Raw genomic sequence first — 24,826 nt, 5'->3', positions numbered from 1 at the left:
TTTAAACAACTAAGTGATGAATGGTAATTAGTTTCCACTATTTCCCTCAGTTTCTCCAGGAAGTCTTTAAAGCAAGACTGGATAAAGATAAGCTTAGCTCGGACAGAAGTTACATACCAGAAGTTACCAGGTGAAGCTCTGTGGCCAGCATTATGCAGGAAGTCAAGACTAGATGAGCATAACAGTGGTCCCATCTAGCCTTAAAATCTATGACTATTCCTCCTAACTTGCAAGGTGCTGTGAGATTTAATCAACATTTGTGAAGTGCTTTGAGATCTGGTGACGAAGTGTGGTATCTAAGCATTCCATATCACGCCCGCGTTCAAACAGTGGAGCATAGGTGTCTCTCCCATTGCAGTTTTGCCTGAACATCAGTATCTTGGCTCGAACATGTATTAGAATTTCCAAGGCGCATGTATATCAATTGGCTTGGACACCACGCTTACCTTGGGGATCATGGATCAAATGAATAGCGGAGAAGTTAAACACCTCTGCCTTTTTCTTCTTCTTATGTTTCTGTAGGACAGCAAGAGACAAGGAGACACTTTTTCCTTTCCGTGGAAGAGTTGTTCTAAGCTAATTTCAGACATTAGTTCTGGAAAACTGCCATTTCACATTACCAGCTTTAAGAGGCATGTTTTGATTTTAAATAGTAAAGTTCATCAGCACTTTCAACATTTCCTGAGTTACGTGTGGTTTTCAGCCATACGACTCTAGGCAAAGTCAATCCAAACTGCGTAACGAAAGCTCCACTCAAACTCTTGAAACATACCTCTAGCTATATAGATACTAGTTCCCAACCAGGCACTGGGCATGGGAAACAGCAGTTCAGAAAACATGCCACAATCGTGCCCTGACTTACAGTGTACCCCACGCAAAAGGATTGAATGAGATGCAAATCAAGGCAGAACCTGGTCCACAATCTAACCTAGCAAAGTCTCTTTTCAACACATTCTTCCACGTGAACATGAGTATGTCAAGCTGGCTGCTGCTAGAGCAGCAAAGGGAGCTTTGCTTAGAAGACATGACAAAGGGTAGCTGGCTAAAAAGGGACACAGGAGAGCACAAAAATCCAGGTCTTCAAGGGTCCCGGTGTATGAACCAATGAAGGAGAGAACCGGATGTAGAGGACTATGGTCTCAAAACGGGAAAAAAGAAGAAGAGCATGTCATCTTTAGGCGTTTGATTAAGTTGAGCCCTGCACTGGTAGGCCCGACTGCTTTTAAAATCCTATTTAGCTTTACAAGTATTCAATTTACTGCTGTTTCCCTTTCTACCACTTGGATTCTGCAGCTAGTTCCATGGCGATGCCAAAATGTCCAACTGGGCTTCCCTTACCTTCAGAACCTTCATGGCTTTCTCCATCTTCTTCTTGTGTTTGGTGGTTTTCTTTCCGGTTGCATATCTCACCATGAGGTTTCTGGCTGTAGGCCCTTCATCCTTCGGAAAGGAACATCAGATAGAGCATGACTCAAGGGAATGAGGCTTCAAATAGGATATTGCAGCTGATTGACAGCAACAACTGTCAGGGTCACACACCAGGTTTTCAAAAATAGGAAACCAATTCACTCTACCTCCATACGTTTGCCATGTAGCCAGCCTGACATTCATTTCAATACTTAAAACTTTGACTTCATACAAGAGAACACATACACCAAGGTTTAGGACCAGGTAACAGCACGTCAATAAAGCAATACAACAGACATGGTACTAGTCATTAGGCAATAGTAACGTATTATTCAACAATACCCAATTCATGAGTAACGCTTTAAAAGGATCTCAGTACAGATCAGATAAAGTAGCTGGGGGTGGGAGGATGGCTAGGGTAATAGCATCTATGTACTTGTCTGACCCCCATCACTAACCTCTGTGCACTCCCCACATATCAGTAAATTTATTCTCACACCACCACGTGAGATAAAGAAGTGCTATTTTCCCCATTTTGCAGATGAAGAACTGAGCCACAGAGAGATTAAGTAGTCACATGCAAAGTCTACAGCAGAGCTTTAATTAAAAAACAAAAAAACACAACCCTGGTCTCCTGATTCCCAGTTCAGTTCCTCAATCACAAGTCTACATGAAGCCTCTGGTAATTCTTTACCTTCTAAACAATCACAGAGCTCAATCCCCAAATCCCCACTCAAGCACATCAACAACTGACTTTAATTGGAGTTTGGCCAGTGGTCAACTACAAGACTGAACCTAAAAGCATCACACTCTTCCTGGAAAAGTACTTTACAGTGTATGCTCTTCAGGGCAGAGGCCACACCTGCTTTGTATCATCAATGTGTAGTGCCCGGCATGTTGAGGGCACTACTAGAAACAACTACATTCTCACAGTCTGTAAGGGGAAAAAATTGTTTTTCCTACTAGCTCATTCTTATAATACAGGTTCTGACTTCCCATGCTGCCAGCAATGCAACCATCAGCCCGGGTACTACAAATGGGCCAGTCACTAAGTGGCCCTTAACGATTTTGAAAACGAAGGGGACTGTTTTCCTGATCTTCCCCTCAACGGGCAGGCGTCTTTCCCATTAACAATAACGCACATGTCCTGAGGAGACTGAATCTCTCAAACTGATGGGCAAATTAACACACAATCCCGTCTGTTCTTTCTGGCTGGTGGCGGGGAGACGAATCAACAAATAGGTGTAGGTGGCTGGCATCCTGGATGGAGCAGAGAGGACAATGCAAGATACACAATACCTACTGTAGATACATGTTGCAGAGTTTGAGAAAGTGACAGCAGGAGAATTAGCCTCTGGACTAACCTCAGATTCTGAATCACTCTCTCTTTTCTCATCTTCATCTTTCCCAAGGAAGAATTTCAAACCAGCAACTAGTATCTGAAAAACATGGGCATTTGGGGGGATAGAGGGGGGAAGAATTAGTTTACAAGAGGCAAAGGTCCCCATGTTAGGTCACCAGTTGCTTATAACAAGAGATAGGAAATGGCGTAAAATGGACAGGCTGACTGAAAACACTAGATGTGCAAAAAACCACGGTCAGTCTTTGTTGCCAGTCTTGCAGCAGTGAAGCACTGGCATGCAACTGATCGAAGTGTAGCAGGACTTTCACAATGGCCCACGTGAACCTGTACTATTGCACGAGGGCTGCTTTACTAGCACAGGTATATCAGCAAAGCACCCCAGTGTGGATGGATCTTACTACCGGCTACACTGCTCATCAGCATAGTTTATTCCACCAGCCCCTAAACAAGACAAGCTATGCCAGCACAACGGCATCAAAACCAGGACCTGCGGCCAGCAGAGTTACGTCAGCCAAGGATGTGAAAAGGTGTGATCATCAACTGACACGACCATAGCGTAGACACAACCTATTGTGCAAAGTCTGGTTTCTTGAGTTGCTAGTACAATTTTAGTTTTATTGCTCTGAGCAATTAGGCCATTCATGGTAACTTTGGCAGCAGCTTGAGATCCTATGCTCAGTTTCACAAGCCTATGGTGGTTTTAAGAAAGAGAGTATGGGCCTTTATCATATAACGAACCTACCCATGGCATCCTAGGCATTTCTAAAACCACCACCATTGCAGCATCCAGATACAGGGTTGTTTCTGGGAACGGGCAGCTGGGATACCAGTTATTTTCACTGTTGGAGCCAAGAAAGCGCAACAGTGCCGATCAACGTGAGGCAATGCTCCCGAGAGTCCCTTTTGGCTAGCACTGCCCAGCGCGAGGGGGTATGGAATCTCACACCAGCCAGCAATAGCTAGGCTACTAATTTCTATCGCTGCAGATCTGTGGGCAGAAGTGACAAATCTATTTCTCTACATCAGAAATAAATTAAGATGTGCTCCAGCTATTTGTAGCCAAAAGTTAATGAAACACCTTCGTGAATAATTACAGTAGAACCTCAGAGTTACAAACAGCAGAGTTATGAACACCAGATCTCATTTGGAACCAGAAGTACACAATCAGGCAGCAGCAGAGACCACAAACAGAAAAAAGGAAATACAGTACAGTACTGCGTTAAACAAACTATTTAAAAAAATGGGAACGTTTAAAAAAGATTTGACATGGTAAATTGTTTCTGTGCTTGTTTCATTGAAATTAAGACAATTAAAAGCAGCATTTTTCTTCTGCATGGTAAAGTTTCGAAGCTGTGTTAAGACAATGTTCAGTTGTAAACTTTTGACAGAACCACCATAACGTTTTGTTCAGAGTTAGAAACAACCTCCGTTCCCAAGGTGTTCATAACTCTGAGGTTCTACTGTATAGAAAGGAAGTTGCACAAATACATATATAAATATACACACACACATATATGTGACAGACAGAGATATGGCAAAAACAGCTGAAGCAAAATATACTGGCATTTCAGATCGATTTCCACCCACCTTTGTGACTTTGGAAAAGCAGGCTGTTGTGATAACATTGACTGTTTTGGCATCATTCCTGAAAAAAGCAAAACATTAACGTACCTTCACCAAGAAGTTTGCTGATTTTAAAAAACAAGACATCATGGTAGATTTAATGCAAAGCCGATTCACTGGAAACAAATCCCACAATACTAGCTGCTTTCATCACACCATCAGTGATTTCAAATACAAACCAAGAGATGATGTTTCTCCATGCCATTTGTGGTCATTTTTCCTACACAAAAATGATCAGGTCTAGATACCCAGAAGCATATATGCTTTATCTAAGTTCACACTGGAGAAGAACACACAATTGCACTTTGACAACGAAGATGACTCCATAAAAGCAATGACAGGCCCCACAGTAAAAGATACTTCAAGTAATAAGACATTGCCTGTTAAAATTAAATGCAGAGAGATTTGGCTTTCATTACAAAAGCTACTGGAAAGGTTTGACAGAAACAACCTCTAAGAGATTTATAAATTCTGTTGGCCCTGAACTGAATTTAAGCTGACTCTTAAATACCTATAAAGCTATTTAGCAATACCGCAAAAGCCCTGTCCTTGAAAGGGGAAGGTATGATGTAGGCAATCTCATCATACCATTCCCTCCAATGGCACATGGCCCATCTGCAACTGCTGGTAGCAAATATCCCCAACTGCTGGAGATGAGGCACGACATGGGAAGGGCTCTGAGTTACTACACAGAATTCTTTCCCAGGTGTCAGGCTGGTGAGTCTTGCCCACATGCTCAGGGTCTAACTGATCACCATATGTGGCATCAGGAAGTAATTTTCCTCAGGGTCAGATTGGCAGAGACCCTGGATGTTTTTCACCTTCCTCCGCAGCATGGGACACGGGTCACTTGCTGGGTTGAACTGGAGTAAATGGTGGATTCTCTGTAACTTGAAGTCTTAAATCATGATTTGAAAACTTCAGTCATTCAGCCAGAGGAGTGGGTGGGTGAGGTTCTGTGGCCCAAGTAGATGATCATGATGGTCCATTCTGGCCTTAAAGCCTATGAGTCTATAAGTAAGATGGTCATCTATATATTTTAAGTTTTCCCAGTTTTTACTCTATTGGAATATTTCTTTCCCCTCCATTGTACCAGAGGCATTATTACGCTGCTGTTCTAGAGCTGGCAGACCCATTGTGGCAGTGCATGACTTATCTGCCTGCCTGTCCAACAGATTCATGGTATATCCAAGATCAGCCCATGAACAAAGCTCTTGAAGCCCAAACATGCTCTGCCAATGCGCCTCATGCAGCAGCTGTTATCTCTCCTTTCTGTAAAAGGAGTCCTGCCGCGCACAGTCAGGCTGAACTCCTGCTGAAGTCCCTAGGAATTCTGCCTGGAATAAGGAACGAAGGGCTGTGCAAACCACCCCTGCAGAACACTGGGGAGATCCCAAAGAGGCAGAAAATGCTCAAAAGGAGCAGTATTTCTTATCTGTACAGTTCATTTCCATGGCAGGACCAGGAGGTTAAAAGGGGGTACAAGTTAGGTGACAACTCCCCCCTGACCGACCGACACACACTTAGGGATAATTAAAACCTAAAACAATGGGCAAATGAAGATCTTCCCTTGCTATTCCTCACTGTGAAACATCTGCTGAGAGCAGCAGCACCAGAACTAAGGCAGCAGTGGAATCAGTAAACATCTGTGTAACTCCATTAATACTCCAAGTTCTGTTTTTCTTCTAATACATCGCCATCTTGGAGCTTACTCCGCCTCCTGCTTATTCAAAACAGCGCTTGCTTTTACTCCGGAAAACCAACTCACAACTAAAAACATTAATTCACCAAGCACGTAGCATCAATGTACAGGCTTCTTTTCAAATCCTAACCATGCAAATCCTATTTCTTCTCTTGAAGTACATCCACACTTGCAGCAGTGTGTAGAATACAGACAGCGCACACCCCGGCTAGCACGGGTGTAAATATCAATGTCGCCGGGGAGACACCGCTTAGGCAAGTAGAGTACAAAACTCGCCAGAAACTTCGGGAAATACCCTACACATCTCTCGACACACCCAAGCAGTGCCTCCCAGGTCGACACTGATATTTTTTAGCAGTGTAGTGTCCCGCTACCTCCTCACTGCTGACGCCTTTCCCCCCTGCAGGGAGCTACATGCGCTATACACACTGCCGCAAACGTACCCAAGGGCTTGGGCATCAACCATAGTTGGACTTCACGACTTACTATACAGCAGAACTATACTCAAGATTTAATGCACCAATAGAGAGGCTCAAGAAAGCATGTGTATGTGCAGGTTTTGGTTGATGGTTTGAAGTATACTTGTTTATTGTTCTGAAAAGGAAAACGTCTAAGATTCTTCCTACGCACCTTCTCCTGCAAAGTCTCTCAGTCACTTCTGCCCTTCTAGACTGTGTTCTACAAAACACAATACAACCACACTACAAATGGATTGCCCCAGGGTGCACTGATTTAAAATCAAAGCGATTAAAATCTGTGATTAAAATCATGACTGAGATCAGCAAGTGGAAAACCTTGATTTAAATAAACAATTTTAAACTTGTTTTGCATTTGTACCTTTTTGTTATTTTCCAAAAGAGGGATAGCTCAGTGGTTTGAGCATTGGCCTGCTAAACCCAGGGTTCTGAGTTCAATCCTTGAGGGGGCCATTTAGGGATCTGGGGCAAAAATTGGGGATTGGTCCTGCTTCAAGCAGGGGGTTGGACTACATGACCTCCTGAGGTCCCTTCCAAACCTAACCTTCTATGATTTTAAAAGAAAGATTGATTCTTATTGGTTGGGAACCATTAAAACAGGTTGATTTGCAACAAAATATAGCCTTTACATCACACTTGATGCTTCTTTTTTCTAACCAGGAAGATGCACTACCTCTATACACATTTATTTAAACAATTTTATTGCTTAAATACATGTATTCAGATTCTTAATTTTTACATTTTCTGTTACGTTAGAAAGCAACAAGTAACATTTCTTATTTATTAAAAGATGGTTTTTTGCTTATGATTTGTGTAAAATCTATTTGGACGGAAATTCAAAAATCAATTAAAATGCACAAAAACAGCATTTTAAAATGTTTTTCGTTTGTTAAAGCTATCTTAAACATGCTGGATACAATAGGAAAAAAGTTTATCAAAACATGTTTTGCATTTAAAACTAACTGACTTATTAAACTAAAGAAGTATTATCTGTAGTTAGCGAACTGAATTGATTGCCACCATGTCTCTCAAGATTTTAGAACTAGGAGATCTGATCCTTTCCCACTTAATTTTTATTCATAGATTGGAAGAGGAAAACAAGATTTTCTGCTTTTTCCAACTCCCAATTTTTTTCTACCTACGAATAAAATAGTCATTGACCTGAACTAGCTGAATAAACTGAAATGAAGAAAATATTCTCTCAGTACATGCAATAGAGGCTACTGCTGTGAAAAGCTGAGTTAGCCCTTCAACAAACTTTGGTTTTAGGTACTTAGCCAGTGACTTCCACCAGTGCAGTGGTCTGACTTTCTTTAGAATTAGGCAGCAAAGATGTACTACTTAATATTTTTTTGTGTTTAGTTTAAATGATTGTAATAGATTACAGTACGTTTAGGCCTTAACAAAAGTTGTCCATTTCAAATTTAAATAAAAAAGTATTTTTTTTTAAATCAGATTTTTACCCGTCCTGGGTTTCCCCAGAATAATCAAGAACCAATTCTGTGCAATGAAACTCACCAAATATTCCTTCTATATAATTCGATCATCACATCCAGAGATATCTTGGCTGCAGTAGGGTTGCTGTCTCTTAACATAGTATACATGAAGTTCTGCAGTGCCTTAAGAAGAAGAAATTGGGAAAATTATGAGCGAGTTTGAAAAAGTTTTCATAATAAAAAACATTCATTCAAAGTAAACCTGGAAGCCAGCATACTTACTGTATTCACTTTATTGTTCTTGTGTTTAGCATTTATATTCTTGATGTCTGTCACAATGTGAGTATATAAAGTCTGTAAACAAACAGTGACATGCACGGTAAAGTGAAGTATTTACACTCTGCAACCTACAAAGTTAATTCCCTAAAGCCCATTAGTACTACCATGCAAGGAGAGCGCCAGTCACTATGGCAAAGAAGTTTTTTCCAAAGCCACAGTTGGGAGAGAGAAAAAAAAAAGTCATTGGCCTCAATCCTACACAAAGATTTATTCATGTGTTTAACTTCACACATGGCAAATGGTCCCGCTAACTTCAATAGGGCTACTCACAGCACACAGAGGGGATGCTACAAGGGGATGTTAGGTGTGGAATAAACTAGGGTGTGACTTTAAAGAACAATAGCTATGCTGCACTAGTCTCCGGTGTGGACCCTCCTATTTTGCACTGAGTGATTTTTTGCACTTAAGATTAATCCACTTCCAAAGTGAAGTAACGGTTTGATGAACAGTGAGTGGGTGGCAAGTTGGGTTATAAATCTACAGTGCACAAGCCTGCCACACACTATCGCTGCAGACCCTGCTACCACATCCTACAAGTCCCGTAGGGCATTTTCATCTAGTCCTGTTTCAAAGCAGAGCAGGTCAGTGCGCACTAGGGAACTTTTCATGTGTGGTAGCAGGGTCCACACAGACAGCACACTAATGCAATGTAGATTTACACCCAACTTGCGGCATACGATTCATCTAAACAACCCCTAAGTTAAACCACAAAAGGAGAAGAAGAGCGTTCACATGGGGAGTTAATGTAGACAAGACCACAGTCTTTGCAGAATAAAAACCATAGAGAATTGAACAACATCAAATATAGCCGTAATTTTAAAAAAAAAAAAGAAAAAAAAAACTTGTATTGCTGAAATTTCTTTTGCAAATTCAGCTAAGTTTTGACTGGTCTGTTTGACTGACTGTTGTAGCAAGTTTGATTCCAGTCAATTCTATTTTCAGTTAGTGATAAATCTTTCTGCAACAAAGAAGGCATTTAAATATGTTTATGCCCAGCAGCGCTTTTCATTTACAAGTTTCCCTAAAGAACTCAGGAGTTCCTGTTGGGTGCTGCACCTACAACAGAAAAGGCCTCAGTGAATAGGACTGTCTGTCTATCTCATAACTTTAGGAATAAACTCCTGAATTCCATTCCAGAAATTAGTATCATGTAGGAATGTAGAACACATTCTAACTTATGCCTAGACAATTATCCACAGTATCTCCAAGAGAGGTCAGATATGCTGATTTTTAAATCAATGTAATTATGTTTATTCCTAGTACACCTATGACACGCTGTAGCTCACATTCACCACTTTTATATGGTTATGTTATATTTTGTACAAAGTATGCCTTGTGCAGTATCATTTGAAAACTCAATCTGCTGAATATTATGATCCTGTTGAAATGTGTGCAACAACACTTGCATGTAAAATTATGATGGTTACTGAAACGTGTTGGAGTTCTGGGTAACGTCCACAACTCAATTTCTCAGAGACAAAGACACCCTAGCATGCCAGCAAAGTGCTAAAGAGTCATTACCAGCTTGATTGGACATTCTCCAGAAAGGAGGGGTGGTGAGGAGTTGCAAACAAGAAATTTACAATTCATCCAAAGGACAGTTTGGTGCTCAGTACACAATGGAACTGCCTGTCCCTATGATCCAGCAAGGATGTTTCCAGCACAAAGGGCTAGGGTGCAAGAAGGGGGCGAGGGGGAATGTCCCTAGCCACCTCTCTGCTCATGACAACAATGACTCTCAGAGAACTGAACAAAGTGCGGGGAGGCGGGGGGACCCAGCCTGGAAATGTATTGCAACTCACAGTGAGACACATCTTTTGCTTTTAAGCTTATTAGCCTTAGTAAAATTTAGGAATTAGCTTGCATATTTATCTGTTTATTTCTTTTGTAACCAATTCTGACTTCTATAGCTTATCACTTAAGATCTATCTTTCTCTAGTTAATAAACTTTTTTTATTGTTTTATCTAAAGCAGTGTGTTTTGGCAGAAGTGCTTGGGAATCTCTACTTAGGTCAATAAGCCTGGTGCATACTTATTACCCCTTGTTGGAATGACGAACTATCTATGAACTTGTACTGTCCAGTGGGCTACTGAGCAGTATGAGACGTACACTTCTGGGGAGCAAGGCTGGAGCTGAGGGATATGTGGGTGCCTCTCTGTATGTAATTCATGGCTGGCTAAGCATAGCAGTCATGTACTCAGCTAGGAGTGACTTTGCCTGCTGGTGGCTGAGAGTGAACAGAGCCTGGAGGGATTGCTGTTCCTCAGCAAAGCAATGTAAAACGGATCCCAGGCTGGAGAGCTAAGAGGACACAGCAGTCCAGCGGTTCAGATCGCATCCTGGGGAATGTCCCAACACCATCATCGGAATGATTTTTCCACTAAATCTTAAATGGTTGGCACATGAGCCCACACAAGGAGTTACAGCTGCTCAGGCCCCAGGAAGTCAGGGACACCAGAAAATACTCAGAACTTCTAGGAACCAAGCCCATAACCCTCAATGAACTGCCAATCCCCACCCTGGCCTTTTGAGGTCTTGATTTTATCTCACCTTTCAGGTTTCTAAAGTTGGCCCTTTCATACTCATTGTATTTATCCCTGAGTGTCCGTCTCCATAATAGTTGGTCACAGGCACATCAAACTGCTTAAAGCCCAAATACACTAAAATCTTCACTACTGGAACCAACAGAACTACAATAAGATTATATATTTAGCTACCTTGAAGACCGAACAGGCTGTATGGTACTGCTGAATTACTTGTGTTTCCTTCTCATAAGAGAGGGGAAAACATTAACAAGAGGCTCACCAAGGACATAAAACCAATTCTTATTCTGCATCTTACTTTCCGTAGAAGTTTATCATGGCAGCGCAGGAGTTCAAAGAAGAGTTCCAGCAAACTTGTAGGGTTTATTAGATTCTTGTTTCTTAATAAGATCAGAGCTTTGCAAAATGTCTGCAACAAAGAAGTGACCAGAATCACAATTTGAAAATGACTGAGACAAGAGCATTTATTATTCATCTACAAAGAAAAAGAGTCAGGCCCAAATCCTTTTCAGACTTTTACACATGCTAAATTTTACACCCGACAAGTAGTTCCAGCGAAGTCAACAAGACTGTTCACAGTAAATTAAGCATGTGTATTAGTCTTTGAAGGATCAGGGCAAAGATGTGCTCCTGGAGCCCAGAGTGGCTAACTCTGTGGTGGTCCTCAAAACCAGGGTACCACTTCTCTACCAAACTGACCACTTTGACCTTGATTTTTGGATGCCCAATTTGAGGCATCTTGAAGGAGTCCGACTTTCAGAAAGCTGGACACTGAAAAACTGAGGCACACAAAATTAATAGGCACACAGGACAATGCAAGTCCTTGCTTATACTGTAAAATAAAATTCTGTACAGAATCCTCTTAAAGACCTTAGCAATAAATATCAGTGCTTTAAATGTCAGATTTACCATTCGAAGATCTGCATCCAAAACGGTGTGATTGTAAGAAAGCAGTTCTTTCAGCTGCTGTGGAAAATCAACAAGATGTTCTGGATAGCAATGCCCAACCTGTTTAAAAAAACAAAATCTTTATTGAAGTCCCTATAATAAACTCTAACAGTGTAACAATGGTACATTTGCTGAGAGGTGAATCTGACTCCGTAAAAATATACCCCTTAACCAAATATACATTAAATGACGACTAACTTTTTCAAATTTTGTTGATGTGCAATATATCTTGGAATGCTGAAGTTTCTATCATATTAATTCCTACATAAAAGCTCACTTCTTTATTAAAGGATTAAGAGTGTCGTAAAATCTGCATTTAAAGGTGATCTGGAACACCCATTCCAAAAATAAGATAATTATGAGTAACAAGTTCTATTTGGCACCACTATGATGTTCCAGAATCATTCTGAAGCAACGCACCTATTAAAATTTCTGCTGACGCAAGGGTAGTTGTCAAATGGGGCACAACTGGGTTATTGTTTGTTTGTTTTTTTTAAATAAACAGTTCAGTTTTTAAAATGTTTTGTTTTTACCATTTTATACTGTAAACCACAGAAAGCAAACCTGGAGAATGGAAATTTTAAAAAATATATTGTTAAAATCTTTTCGTCTGTTATTTGTCATCTATATGGAGCATTTGTATATAGCTTACAATTATTTCATTGTGGGGAAAGGTTTTGCAGGTCACCTTTTAATAGTTCAATTTGTTTGTTTTTCCTAGAATTACAGAATTTTACCTGTGCTAAGAAGATCACCAATTCAGCCAGCTCCTTACTGGGCTTATCAGGCTGGAGTTTGAAAATCTCCACATTGGACTGGTAGTGACGATACTGCTGGAGAAACTGAAACACAAATATGCCATTTCACTCTTAGTTGTCATTACTGGATACCATAGCTTCTCAATATCAAGAGATCTAAGGCCCCCATTCTGCTCCACCTGAAAACAGCAGCAAAACTCTCAGTGACTTCAGTGGTACAGGATCAGGCCCATAGAAACCCATTCATGTCAGAAAATCCCCCCCAAAATGGCCCTCTTTTTAGCATATGCACAACATGCCTCAGGTGGCATGTGACCAGGATTCATCTGCTGGTTGGATCATTAGCTTCCCCAGCTTGGCCAGAGTACTGAAGGGGAGTGGACGTGAACACTGCTCCATGCCCCGTGAAATGGCACTGAGTCCCTTTAAATATATAATTCTATTTTCCCTGCCAAGCAGCTTTTGATGATACATCTCAAGCGTCTCAGGGATGTGACTTTAACAGCTTATCCATGTGAGATGGGAGTAAGTCTCTTATTAGGGTGAGATATTAATATTTACAGTGGGGCACAGAGGCACCAATCAAAATTAGGTTACCGTTCTGCTAGAAACTGTGTGGACCCCCAGGCCCTGACCTTCCAAAGATTTTATGCACTGTGAGTAGTCAAGCACAGGCTTAAGTCTTCGCAGGACTGGGGAGCAGCAGAGCACAGTCCCTGTCCAGAAGAGTATGCATCAGAAGCTGATAAAGCACAAACAGCTCCAGTGAAGGTACAATGCATTCACATTGCCTACAGGCAGGAGGGAGACCGGTGTTGCATAAGGCCACTTTAAACTATCATCCTGAGAATTCCTGAGGTTTAAAATTCTGGTTGCAACTCAACCTCTAACCACAGGGGAGATGGAACAGCAAGGAAGGTATCCAGTTCTGTGGTGACCTAGAATCCTATTTTCGACGTCTCCGACTCAAGGAATATTTCCAAAATACCTCTGAACAACATACTAATCCACAGAGGTCTCCCTACCAACACTACAGAAAGAGGGATTCTAGGTGGACTCCTCCTAAAGGTCGAAACAGCAGACTGGACTTCTACATAGAGTGCTTCCGCCGACGTGCACAGGCTGAAATTGTGGAAAAGCAGCATCACTTGCCCCATAACCTCAGCCATGCGGAACGAAATGCCATCCACAGCCTCAGAAACAACTCTGACATCATAATCAAAAAGGCTGACAAAGGAGGTGCTGTTGTCATCATGAATAGGTCGGAATATGAACAAGAGGCTGCTCGGCAGCTCTCCAACACGAGTTTCTACAAGCCATTACCCTCTGATCCCACTGAGAGTTACCAAAAGCAACTACAGCATTTGCTCAAGAAACTTCCTGAAAAAGCACAAGATCAAATCCGCACAGACACACCCCTGGAACCCCGACCTGGGATATTCTATCTACTACCCAAGATCCATAAACCTGGAAATCCTGGGCGCCCCATCATCTCAGGCATTGGCACCCTGACAGCAGGATTGTCTGGCTATGTAGACTCCCTCCTCAGGCCCTACGCTACCAGCACTCCCAGCTACCTTCGAGACACCACTGACTTCCTGAGGAAACTTCAATCCATTGGTGATCTTCCCGATAACACCATCCTGGCCGCTATGGATGTAGAAGCCCTCTACACCAACATTCCACACAAAGATGGACTACAAGCCGTCAGGAACACTATCCCCGATAATGTCACGGCTAACCTGGTGGCTGAACTTTGTGACTTTGTCCTTACCCATAACTATTTCACATTTGGGGACAATGTATACCTTCAGATCAGCGGCACTGCTATGGGTACTCGCATGGCCCCACAGTATGCCAACATTTTTATGGCTGATTTAGAACAACGCTTCCTCAGCTCTCGTCCCCTAACGCCCCTACTCTACTTGCGCTATATTGATGACATCTTCATCATCTGGACCCATGGAAAAGAAGCCCTTGAGGAATTCCACCATGATTTCAACAATTTCCATCCCAACATCAACCTCGGCCTGGTCCAGTCCACACAAGAGATCCACTTCCTGGACACTACAGTGCTAATAAACGATGGTCACATAAACACCACCCTATCCCGGAAACCTACTGACCGCTATTCCTACCTACATGCCTCCAGCTTTCCCCCAGACCACACCACACGATCCATTGTCTACAGCCAAGCTCTGCGATACAACCGCATTTGCTCCAACCCTTCAGACAGAGACAAACACCTACAAGATCTCTGTCAAGCTTTCTTACAACTACAATACCCACCTGCGGAAGTAAAGAAACAGATTGATAGAGCCAGAAGAGTTCCCAGAAGTTACCTACTACAGGACAGGCCTAACAAAGAAAATAACAAAACGCCACTAGCCGTCACCTTCAGCCCCCAACTAAAACCCCTCCAACGCATTATTAAGGATCTACAACCTATCCTAAAGGATGACCCAACACTCTCACAAATCTTGGGAGACAGGCCAGTACTTGCCTACAGACAGCCCCGCAACCTGAAGCAAATACTCACCAACAACCACATACCACACAACAGAACCACTAACCCAGGAACTTATCCTTGCAACAAAGCCCGTTGCCAATTGTGCCCACATATCTATTCAGGGGACACCATCACAGGGCCTAATAACATCAGCCACACTATCAGAGGCTCGTTCACCTGCACATCCACCAATGTGATATATGCCATCATGTGCCAGCAATGCCCCTCTGCCATTTACATTGGTCAAACTGGACAGTCTCTATGTAAAAGAATAAATGGACACAAATCAGATGTCAAGAATTATAACATTCATAAACCAGTCGGAGAATACTTCAATCTCTCTGGTCACGCAATCACAGACATGAAGGTCGCTATCTTAAAACAAAAAAACTTCAAATCCAGACTCCAGCGAGAAACTGCTGAATTGGAATTCATTTGCAAATTGGATACTATTAATTTAGGCTTAAATAGAGACTGGGAGTGGCTAAGTCATTATGCAAGGTAGCCTATTTCCTCTTGTTTTTTCCTACCCCCCCCCCAGATGTTCTGGTTTAACTTGGATTTAAACTTGGAGAGTGGTCAGTTTGGATGAGCTATTACCAGCAGGAGAGTGAGTTTGTGTGTGTATGGGGGTGGGGGGGGGGGGTGAGAAAACCTGGATTTGTGCTGGAAATGGCCCACCTTGATTATCATGCACATTATAAGGAGAGTGGTCACTTTGGATGAGCTATTACCAGCAGGATAGTGAGTTTGTGTGTGTGGTTTTTGGGAGGGGGTGAGAGAACCTGGATTTGTGCAGGAAATGGCCCAACTTGATTATCATGCACATTGTGTAAAGAGTTGTCACTTTGGATGGGCTATCACCAGCAGGAGAGTGAATTTGTGTGGGGGGGTGGAGGGTGAGAAAACCTGGATTTGTGCTGGAAATGGCCCAACCTGATGATCACTTTAGATAAGTGGGGTGGGAGGAGGTATTGTTTCATATTCTCTGTGTGTATATAAAGTCTGCTGCAGTTTCCACGGTATGCATCCGATGAAGTGAGCTGTAGCTCACGAAAGCTCATGCTCAAATAAATTGGTTAGTCTCTCAGGTGCCACAAGTACTCCTTTTCTTTTTGCGAATACAGACTAACACGGCTGTTACTCTGAAACCTATCCAGACCTATTGACCATATGTACATTGTGAGAACGGCTGTGTTTAACATCAAGGATCAAACAGAACAGTTCTCCCACGCCAAAGTTAATGTTCAACATGATTATCCCACTGGCAGAGACATTATCTTGGACCATGCATATGCCAGCAGGGTAACAGTCTTTAACACCCATTGAGAGAGTAGAAATATATTTACAGTTTCTCTTCTTGTGCATCTGACAACACTTAGAGCTTATCTACACTACCGCTTAAGTCGATGTAACTTACCTCGCTCAGGGGCGTGAAAAAGCCATCCCCCTGAGCGACACAAATGTCATCCATCTAAGTGCTAGCCACACCAGTGCTAAGTCAGCAGGAGATGCTCTCCTGCCAACAACATCGCTTCCGCCTCTTGTGGAGGTGGAGTAACTATGCCGACGGGAGAGCGCTCTCCTATCAGCATAGCACATCTTCACCAGACATGGTGCAGCTGTGCCGATGTAGCAGGGTAATGCAGACTACCCCTAAGTGTCTTGCCAGTTTTGATGTCTTCCCTATCATCCATCAGGTTCAGATGCCTGGGTATGACTTTCAGTAGCAAAAGGGGAGTTTTTATTTTAAAAAGGAATAGATAATTGTAAGACTACAAGAACTGGTAAGGGGACTCAGGGCTGGCATAAAGTTACTTCTAGCTTTTTTAAGAAGCTAAAAAGATGGCAAGACGGCAGTTTAAGGGTTCACCAATGCTTGTACAACAACTGTGAATAAGGTGCAATAGCTGTTCCTTAATACTTCCATGAGTACACAAGCCCTAAGGCAAATTTTCAAGTCTCTCCCAGGCATTGATCTACACACAAAAGTTGTACCATATTAACTATACTGGTACAGACTTCACAGTAGAACTGCCAGTCATCCCTCCGTCCCTATGGATGCAGTTACATTAGTATAGCAGTGCTTTATAATGGCATAGCTATTCCAGTACAGGGAGACAAATAAATCACACAAGCACAAGGCACCTTTATACTGGTCTAACTATATCGGTAAAAAGATAACCCCTAACTAAAATAGTTAAATTGCTAGCAAAAGGTGTCTAGACCAGGGCTACAGCCCTGGCTCAGCTCCACGCTTTAGCACATGCCTAACTTGAAGCATGTAAAGTCACATTGAGTTTAAGGGGTCCAGCCCCATGTGAGAAAGAGAAGGAGTTTTGCCTTATATGCCACCATCTCTAGTCAAGGCAGCTATACCTTAACGGGGGAAAGGGGCGTTTTTACAGCAAAACACCTAACTCCAGGCAGCGCAGACCAGGCACCTGCATGTAGCCAGCCGAGCTGAGAAGCACAGTGCCTCGTCGCCACTAGGATCTCACTCCCCTCCTCGTCCAACTAGTTACCGCCAGGTACACACGCCCTGTGTGAGCAAGGACATACCGCCCTTTGGGGACAAGGGGGGATCGCGCTGTGGGCGTGACACCGACTGGGGGGAGGGGGGGTCACTCTGGTTACTTTCCCCAGACCCGAAGAGGCGCTCTGTGAAGCTCGCCAGCCTGCACCTTCCCCCAGCAGAAGCTGGTCCATTAAGAGATATTACCTCCCGCGCCTTGTCCCTCTCTGGCCCCCACAGGCCACACCAAGCGGCGTCACTGGCCTCCCAAGAAAAAGGGGGTTTTTATTAAGAAGGCACAGAGACCTCGGCCTTGCGCACCGAGGATGGGGGGGGCTGGGGCCCAGGGGCATCCTGGGGGCTGAGCGTGGGGCTGACCCCCCCACCCCACCTTCCCGGCGCGGCGAGGGGGCTCGCTCTCTCACCTCCTCGGTATAAACCGGCGGGTCCCGCTTGATCAGGTTCTGCAGCTGGGGCAGGTTACTGGGCAGCTTGTTGTTGCTGCGGCCGGACATGGCTGCTGGGGGCCGGGGCGCTACTGCCTGCGAGACGCTCTGCCCCTCCCGGAACGACCACGTGAGCTACCACTGGGCGCCGCCATCTTGGCTTCCGGCGCTAGGGGAGCCGCAGAGGGGCAAACTTATTCCAAAAGCGACTGCTTGTGCGTTGCTCGGAGTCTGGCCTCCTGCGAGCGCTGGGAGCCGCCTGCGCCCCCTACAGGCAGAGGACAGCAAGGCCAGCGCTAGAGGCGGCGCTCCTTGGGGCAGACACAGTGGTAGGTGCAGAATCATAGAATATCAGGGTTGGAAGGGACCTCGGGAGGTCATCTAGTCCAACCCCCTGCTCAAAGCAGGACCGATCCCCAATTTTTGCCCCAGATGCCGAAGTGGCTCCCTCAAGGATTGAACTCACAACCCTGGGTTTTTAGCAGGCCAATGCTCAAACCACTGAGCTATTCATTAAAGTCTTCCCGCTTAATAGGAATTAGTTGCATTAAAGAGAAAGAGCTGCCCTGGCCAGAGGAGGGGGGATTCCAGATGGGACCGGCAGGCCCAGTTCCCCAAATGTGTTGGGCACCTAGTTCCTGCTGAAATCAATAGAAATTAGGTACCTAAATACTCTGGAGGATCTGGGCCCCTGTGCTGCTCTTCTGGGACCAGCTCCTTTGTGTCACAGGATAGGGATGCACATCTCAGCCCCTTCGCACTGCCACACCAAGGCAAAGAATCCTAGAATATCAGGGACGGAAGGTACCTCAGGAGGTCATCTAGTCCAACCCCCTGCTCAAAGCAGGACCAATCCCCAATTTTTGCCCCAGATCCCTAAATGGCCCCCTCAAGGAGTGAATTCACAACCCTGAGTTTAGCAGGCCAATGCTTAAAGCACTGAGCTATCCTTCCCCCCCCCCCCCCCCACTGTAGAGAGAAAGAGCCGCAGTGTAAAGAGGAATCAGGCCCAGAGCCTCTTCAGGGAGGTTCCCTCCAGTGTGGCACTAGCTTTCCTGCCCCACTTTGCCAAAGGCCAAATGTGTTGACCTTCAGGTGAAGCCGCACTGCTTATCTGTTCTTCCAGGGTTTTCTTTGGGGTGACAGGGAAAGGTAAGGAGATGGGTGGGGATGGGGTGCAGTTCTGGTGTTAGAGCTGTAGGAGGAGGACTGGAGAAAGTTCTGTTGATTGGATATTGCTTCACTGTAGTGTGAATGAATATACGCAAGCATTGAGCTTTCTATACGTGAATTTTTATCAAATTAATATGGTAGGATATTAGCATTAATTCTCAGATGGAGTTACTCAACTGTAAATATATCTAGCACTATGAATGAAATTTCAGCTCATGAATGATTACATAGTACAAACTCCAAGGCAACTGTTACAACTTTCAGTGTCTTTTATTCACTTTAATTGGTTTATCTTTAAAAGGAGAAGTCTAACACAAGGAATGTTTGTGAATACTATATTACATTCATTTGTTATATTACATTTCATCAAGATCAGATCCATTTAATCTATGTAATAAACGTTTATACATCAATTAAACACACAGTGTGATAGGCTTTAGATTATAAGCCTTCTTCAATTTTATTTATAAAGCCTACAGACAAATGTTACACATATCCTAGAACAACAAGCATGTGTTATATAAATTAGCATGGGACATATATATCTAAGAATTAATTTCAAATCTACTGGAAAAAATAAACTTGAATTCTTAGTATGTGTTACCTGAGAATATTTGTATCTCTGAGTTATTATAATAATATAATAACCCAACCATCTGGCTCAAAGAAACCTTTGCTAATTAGATAAGCAGAAGCAATCTATTACCACTTATCGCCACCAGGAGACCCCACAGACAAACTAGACCTTTACTGGTTTCAGAGTAACAGCTGTGTTAGTCTGTATCCGCAAAAAGAAAACGATTACTTGTGGCACCTTAGAGACTAACAAATTTATGTGAGCATAAGCTTTCGTGAGCTACAGCTCACTTCATCCAACAAGTACTCCTTTTCCTTTTGGGCCTTTACTGTCACTGGTTTGCCAGTAGGATTACTGAGGTTACATATGCCTCACTGCACGTCCTGCCGTGACATGCTGATGTTTCATCACAGTGTTGAGATGATGTCACTGCCCAGATGTTACCTTAATGGATGCAACGACTGTATGTTGGGAACAACTTGCCTCACTGCAGCATTTGTATTTTAAAAGTCGAAGAGCCAGGTGGAGGAAGCAGACTCAAATTCATTGCTCACTGGTGAGGGAGCCTGAAGCGCTGAAATCCGAAAATCTCACGTGTCTGTTGAAGTGATCTTTAGCTCTTCTCCTTTCCCGGTGAGTGCTTTGTGAAGACCTGTCAAAATAAAACACAGTGGGAACTTTATCCTTTAGAATTTTTCTTTCTGGATTTCACATACAGAAGGGCTTGATTTTCCTCTCACACTAGCTTTACGCTGTGCCACTCCATTGGACTTACTTCTGATTTACACCAGTTTAAGTCACATCAGAACCAGGGCCATCGAGTACTTGGTAGAACAGTAGGTTACATTTAAAGGACCAGATTCTGCCAGGGTTAAGCTGATTGGCACCTTCCTCTGTGAATAGTCCCTTTGCTTTCTATCGGATGACTTGTGGAGTAAGGTGTTACTCAGCGAGGGTAAATGTGGCACAGTCTGGTCCTAAAGGATTATGTGATTTCTCAATAGGCATCAAGGGTGGCCATTCTTCCCAGCTTTTGAAGCCCACACATGGGTAAAGAGCCCCAAAATTCAGCACAAGTGAGTTTAGTACTGAGCCTGAGACACACAGGCTGTTTAAACGAACTTGTTCTTCCCTTTGAAACAATGCAGTGCATTTGACCTGCTCTTTTGCGTGAAGCACGGGCTATTGCTTCAATGGGGGGTTCTGTATACACCAGATACCTTATACTGTGTCCCAAGAAATATGCCATTTTCTGGGGTTGCAATGCAGGTTTCTGAGGCTGTGAGACTGCAGTGACCATCGATTCAGCCCAAAGTTGGATCTCACTGATGTATAAGAATAACGTGAGCTCTTAAGCACATGAGAATTTTTCCTTGCAGATGGATGGGAAACCTACATTTTCTTGATGAGGGTTGTTATCATCTTCTGTACCCATTTGGAATTAGGGTTCAAGCATCTTTGCTCTCCAGTGGGCTTCATTGTAGCACTGAAATTAACAAAGAAAACAGAATTTATTTCCATATAATGGAAAGGTCACCGTTGTCTTTGTGATCTAGGATCAGGGTCTGAATAGCAGGAGTCTGGCCCTTGGTGAGCTGAGTGATATGCTACATTGTCGCCATGAGCTGGGAGTGAATATTAAATCGAAAGACCTCAAATCAGCTAAAGCATTAGAATGATCTACCTGATGTATTTATGTGCACCTAGGAAGCGGGATCTAGGTTCTCATCCAGCCTCAGGGCCTGAATCCCTAAAACCTGTGTAGTCATTTACCCCGTGCCAACTGAGTGCAAAATGCTCCTATTCAGATCTGGGGTCATTGACTGAACAGGGCACAGAGCCCTGGAGAATCCCACCCTCCAGGCTAGTCTGGAACTGCTATGGGTTGGTGTATTTCCACTGAAGTCTGTGAAGCTGTGTTGATTATACCAGCTGATGACCTGGGCCTTAGTCTCTAGCCTCATTGCACTTCGCTTTGCTTGGAATACGGAGATGGACATCAGAACCTGGGGTTACATTAAAGGGGGAAAAATCCCCATATTTCCTGCCATTGCAACAAGCAGCCCCTCTGAGTGGCGATATCTGAGCAGTTATTACTCACATGATCTCAATATGGTCACAGGAAGAGCTCTTGGGAATCACTTCTATTTTTCCTAAGGCTTTTCGCTGAACGAAATCAGAACCTTTCTCTGTGCAGCTGCAACGTCCATGTCCATAGGCCAGCTGCCCTAAAAGAAATGGGCCATGAGAGAGAGAGAGATTAGAATGATATTAGATACCTGAGATGCCTTCAGTAAAATATGTTTAAGTTGGAAGAAGAGAGGTTGAAAACACTCCATTTCATCCTCAGGGCTGCAGAATCATTTGTCCTGCAATGTTACCATGTGCATATTTACATGAGGTCAATGTCACAAAAAGCGCTACACTCTTTTGCCTTCATCTCGTTAGTTTTGAAGTCAGAGAGCCTGATTCCGCTCTCACACGAGTCAATGGAAAACAGGAGTCACCCCTGGTGTAAAAGTGATGGGAGTGAATGAACAGAGGGAGCAGTTGGACCTAAAATCATTGTTGCTCACAAAGGGTCTGATTCAACACCCATTGATATCAGTGGGAAAGTTCCCTCTGACTGGAATGTGCTTTGGATCAGGCCCAAACTGTCTTCCTCTGGTGATTAAAACAAGACAAAAATATGATGGACTGAGGCTGATTTCACACCCTTACAAACTAGGGGACAGTCTGGGCAGAAATCCAAGCCTGCCAAAAACTGTTCTATTCATTTCCCTGCTAATTACAAGCAAATCAGTCCGAGTCCTGTGTGGACAACACACACCTTCTAGACACGAGCAGAGCGGACAGATGTTTGTGAGTGGCAGTAGAACACAACCCTGAACATAGATCACTTTTTTGCCACAAAAGGAAGTTCCAAGCATTTATTCTGCACAGCTCTCCAGTTAATCACACCTCTGGCTTTCTCACTGTATTACACGTCTTTTTTTATACTGCTGCCTCTTACCTTGAATTTCAGCCGCGAGCAGGAGCACTGAACAAAGGACAACAACCCAGGTTCCCTTCATGGTGATGAGAGCGAAGGTTCTTCTGTATGATTCTTGGATGTCTGGGAGAGGTTGAGAAGTGCCTGAGACAAAGTGTGTCCCAGTGTACAGTTATACTCTCAGCCTTTTCCCTCCTTGATGCTGATTGGTCTTGATTATTGTCGTGACAGCTAAAATAACCAGAGATTATTCAATCTGTGCGGGAAAGTCCCAACAGGTAACCATTGTTTTGCTTTGCTAACTGTTCCCTTTTCATTGAAATTCCTGATTTCTCATAAGGCGACAAACTCGGTTTCACTTTCAGTGAGTCTTAGGAAGTGATCAATGCTCGCTTCTATGTGTGCAGGGAGCAGAGCTGCCTTTATGCTCTCCGAGGCAAAAATAACACCGGGGAAATTCTTGAAGTGAAAGCCACAAATAAACATTGTGTGGGGTGAGGAGTGGGGAGAAGGGAGTCAAATTATTTCAGCTCCTGGCCCTCCATTAAGCGTGCCCTGTTTTCTCATATCTCTTAGGAATCTTGCTCGGAAACATGGACCAAAGTTTTCACTACAAATTCTGTACAAGTGTGAAGGACATACTAATAGGAAAAAAGTGCAGTATTTCTGTTAATATTTAAAAGCCCCAAAGATGAGTCAACTCACATTTGGGATTAAGGGACTGGAATTGAGATAATCTGACTCTGTTTTCTCTGTCCCACCCCTAAAATATATTTGCGGGGGCTTTAACTTTAAGAAATCCCCATGGGTTAGTTTCTCTTTTGAGATCACCCAGACAGCTCCCTGCACACATCCCATGTGCGGGCTATCATTTCCTAAGAGTCATGGAAAGTGAAACCTACTTAGTGTCCCCAGGAGAAAACAGGCATTTAAATGAAAAGGGAACAGCCAGCAAAGACGAAAAATTCTGCAGGACTATTGGCTTTTGTGACTTCTCCACCTAGACTGTATACTCTCTACTTAGTTTAATTTACAAGGCAATATTTTCAATGATACGGCACAAGGAGTCAGAGTGGTAGCCGTGTTAGTCTGTATCAGCAAAAACAATGAAGAGTCCTTGTGGCACCTTAAAGACTAACATTTATTTGGGCATAAGCTTTTGTGAGCTAAAACCCACTTTCATCAGATGTATGGAGTGGAAAATACAGGAGCAGGTATAAATACATGAAAAGATGGGAGTTACCTTACCAAGTGGGGGGTCAGTGCTAACGAGACAATACAATTAACAGTAGAATACCAAGGCAGGAAAAATCACTTTTGTAGTGATAATGAGGGTGGCCCATTTCAAACAGTTGACAAAAAGGTGTGAGTAACAGTCGGGGGAAATTAGTATGGGGAAATTAGCACACACAAAAATGAGGAGTACTTGTGGCACCTTAGAGATTAACCAGTTTATTTGGGCATAAGGTTTCGTGGGCTAAAACCCACTTCATCGGATGCATGCCGTGGAAAATACAGTCGGAAGATATCTATACACAGAGAACATGAAACAATGGGTGTTACCATACCAGCTGTAAGGAGACTAATCAATTAAGGCTCTCAAAACTGGATACTCTCATAAAAAACCAACCTTCCACACAAACTTCCTCGTGGCTGGACTTTACTAAACTAGACAAGCCATTTACAACGCACACTTTGCTTCTCTACAAAAGAAAAAGGACCCTAAACTTTCTAAACTACTACATGCCACAAGCAGCCACAGCAATGGTTCCCTCAACCCACCCAGCAATATTGTTAACCTATCCAACTATACTCTGAGCCCAACAGAAGCAGCTGTCCTATCTCAGGGCCTCTCCTTCTGCCCCTCCACCCCCGCGAACATGATACAGTTCTGTGGTGACCTAGAATCCTATTTTCGACGTCTCCGACTCAAGGAATATTTCCAACACACCTCTGAACAACATACTAATCCACAGAGACCTCCCTACCAACACTACAAAAAGAAGGATTCTAGGTGG

The 24,826-nt window shown here is 43.4% G+C and overlaps 2 protein-coding genes across 3 annotated transcripts in view; both read right to left on the bottom strand.

Annotated features, from left to right (window-relative positions):
* SDAD1 (SDA1 domain containing 1) overlaps window positions 1-18,220 on the bottom strand; it is a 36,770-nt gene extending 18,550 nt beyond the window's left edge. Inside the window, exons 1-10 of one of the 2 annotated variants that reach the window (XM_073340414.1) lie at window positions 18,046-18,220; window positions 12,576-12,680; window positions 11,800-11,898; window positions 11,153-11,299; window positions 8,290-8,361; window positions 8,090-8,190; window positions 4,358-4,415; window positions 2,772-2,846; window positions 1,339-1,440; window positions 447-516 (exon numbers count right to left, since the gene is read on the bottom strand). In XM_073340414.1, the coding sequence (XP_073196515.1) occupies window positions 447-516; window positions 1,339-1,440; window positions 2,772-2,846; window positions 4,358-4,415; window positions 8,090-8,190; window positions 8,290-8,361; window positions 11,153-11,299; window positions 11,800-11,898; window positions 12,576-12,680; window positions 18,046-18,135 (919 nt within the window). In that variant the 5' untranslated portion in view covers window positions 18,136-18,220. The remainder of the gene's footprint in view (window positions 1-446; window positions 517-1,338; window positions 1,441-2,771; window positions 2,847-4,357; window positions 4,416-8,089; window positions 8,191-8,289; window positions 8,362-11,152; window positions 11,300-11,799; window positions 11,899-12,575; window positions 12,681-18,045) is intronic. The other variant, XM_073340416.1, reaches the window with a different exon arrangement.
* A 1,471-nt stretch (window positions 18,221-19,691) lies between these two features.
* On the bottom strand, window positions 19,692-22,935 carry LOC140909931 (C-X-C motif chemokine 10-like). The gene is made up of 4 exons (XM_073340024.1): window positions 22,830-22,935; window positions 21,918-22,044; window positions 21,213-21,302; window positions 19,692-20,468 (listed from the first exon to the last, which is right to left on the bottom strand). Exons 1-4 carry the CDS (start codon window positions 22,888-22,890, stop codon window positions 20,360-20,362), a joined length of 387 nt encoding a protein of 128 aa, XP_073196125.1. The 5' UTR covers window positions 22,891-22,935; the 3' UTR covers window positions 19,692-20,359.
* Between the last annotated feature and the right edge of the window lie 1,891 nt (window positions 22,936-24,826).

The sequence above is a fragment of the Lepidochelys kempii genome, chromosome 4, assembly GCF_965140265.1.
Source record: "Lepidochelys kempii isolate rLepKem1 chromosome 4, rLepKem1.hap2, whole genome shotgun sequence".
Classification (NCBI taxonomy): domain Eukaryota; kingdom Metazoa; phylum Chordata; order Testudines; family Cheloniidae; genus Lepidochelys; species Lepidochelys kempii.
The sequence above is the reverse complement of the archived record's forward strand: the minus strand, read 5'-3'. Positions and strand labels throughout refer to the sequence as shown.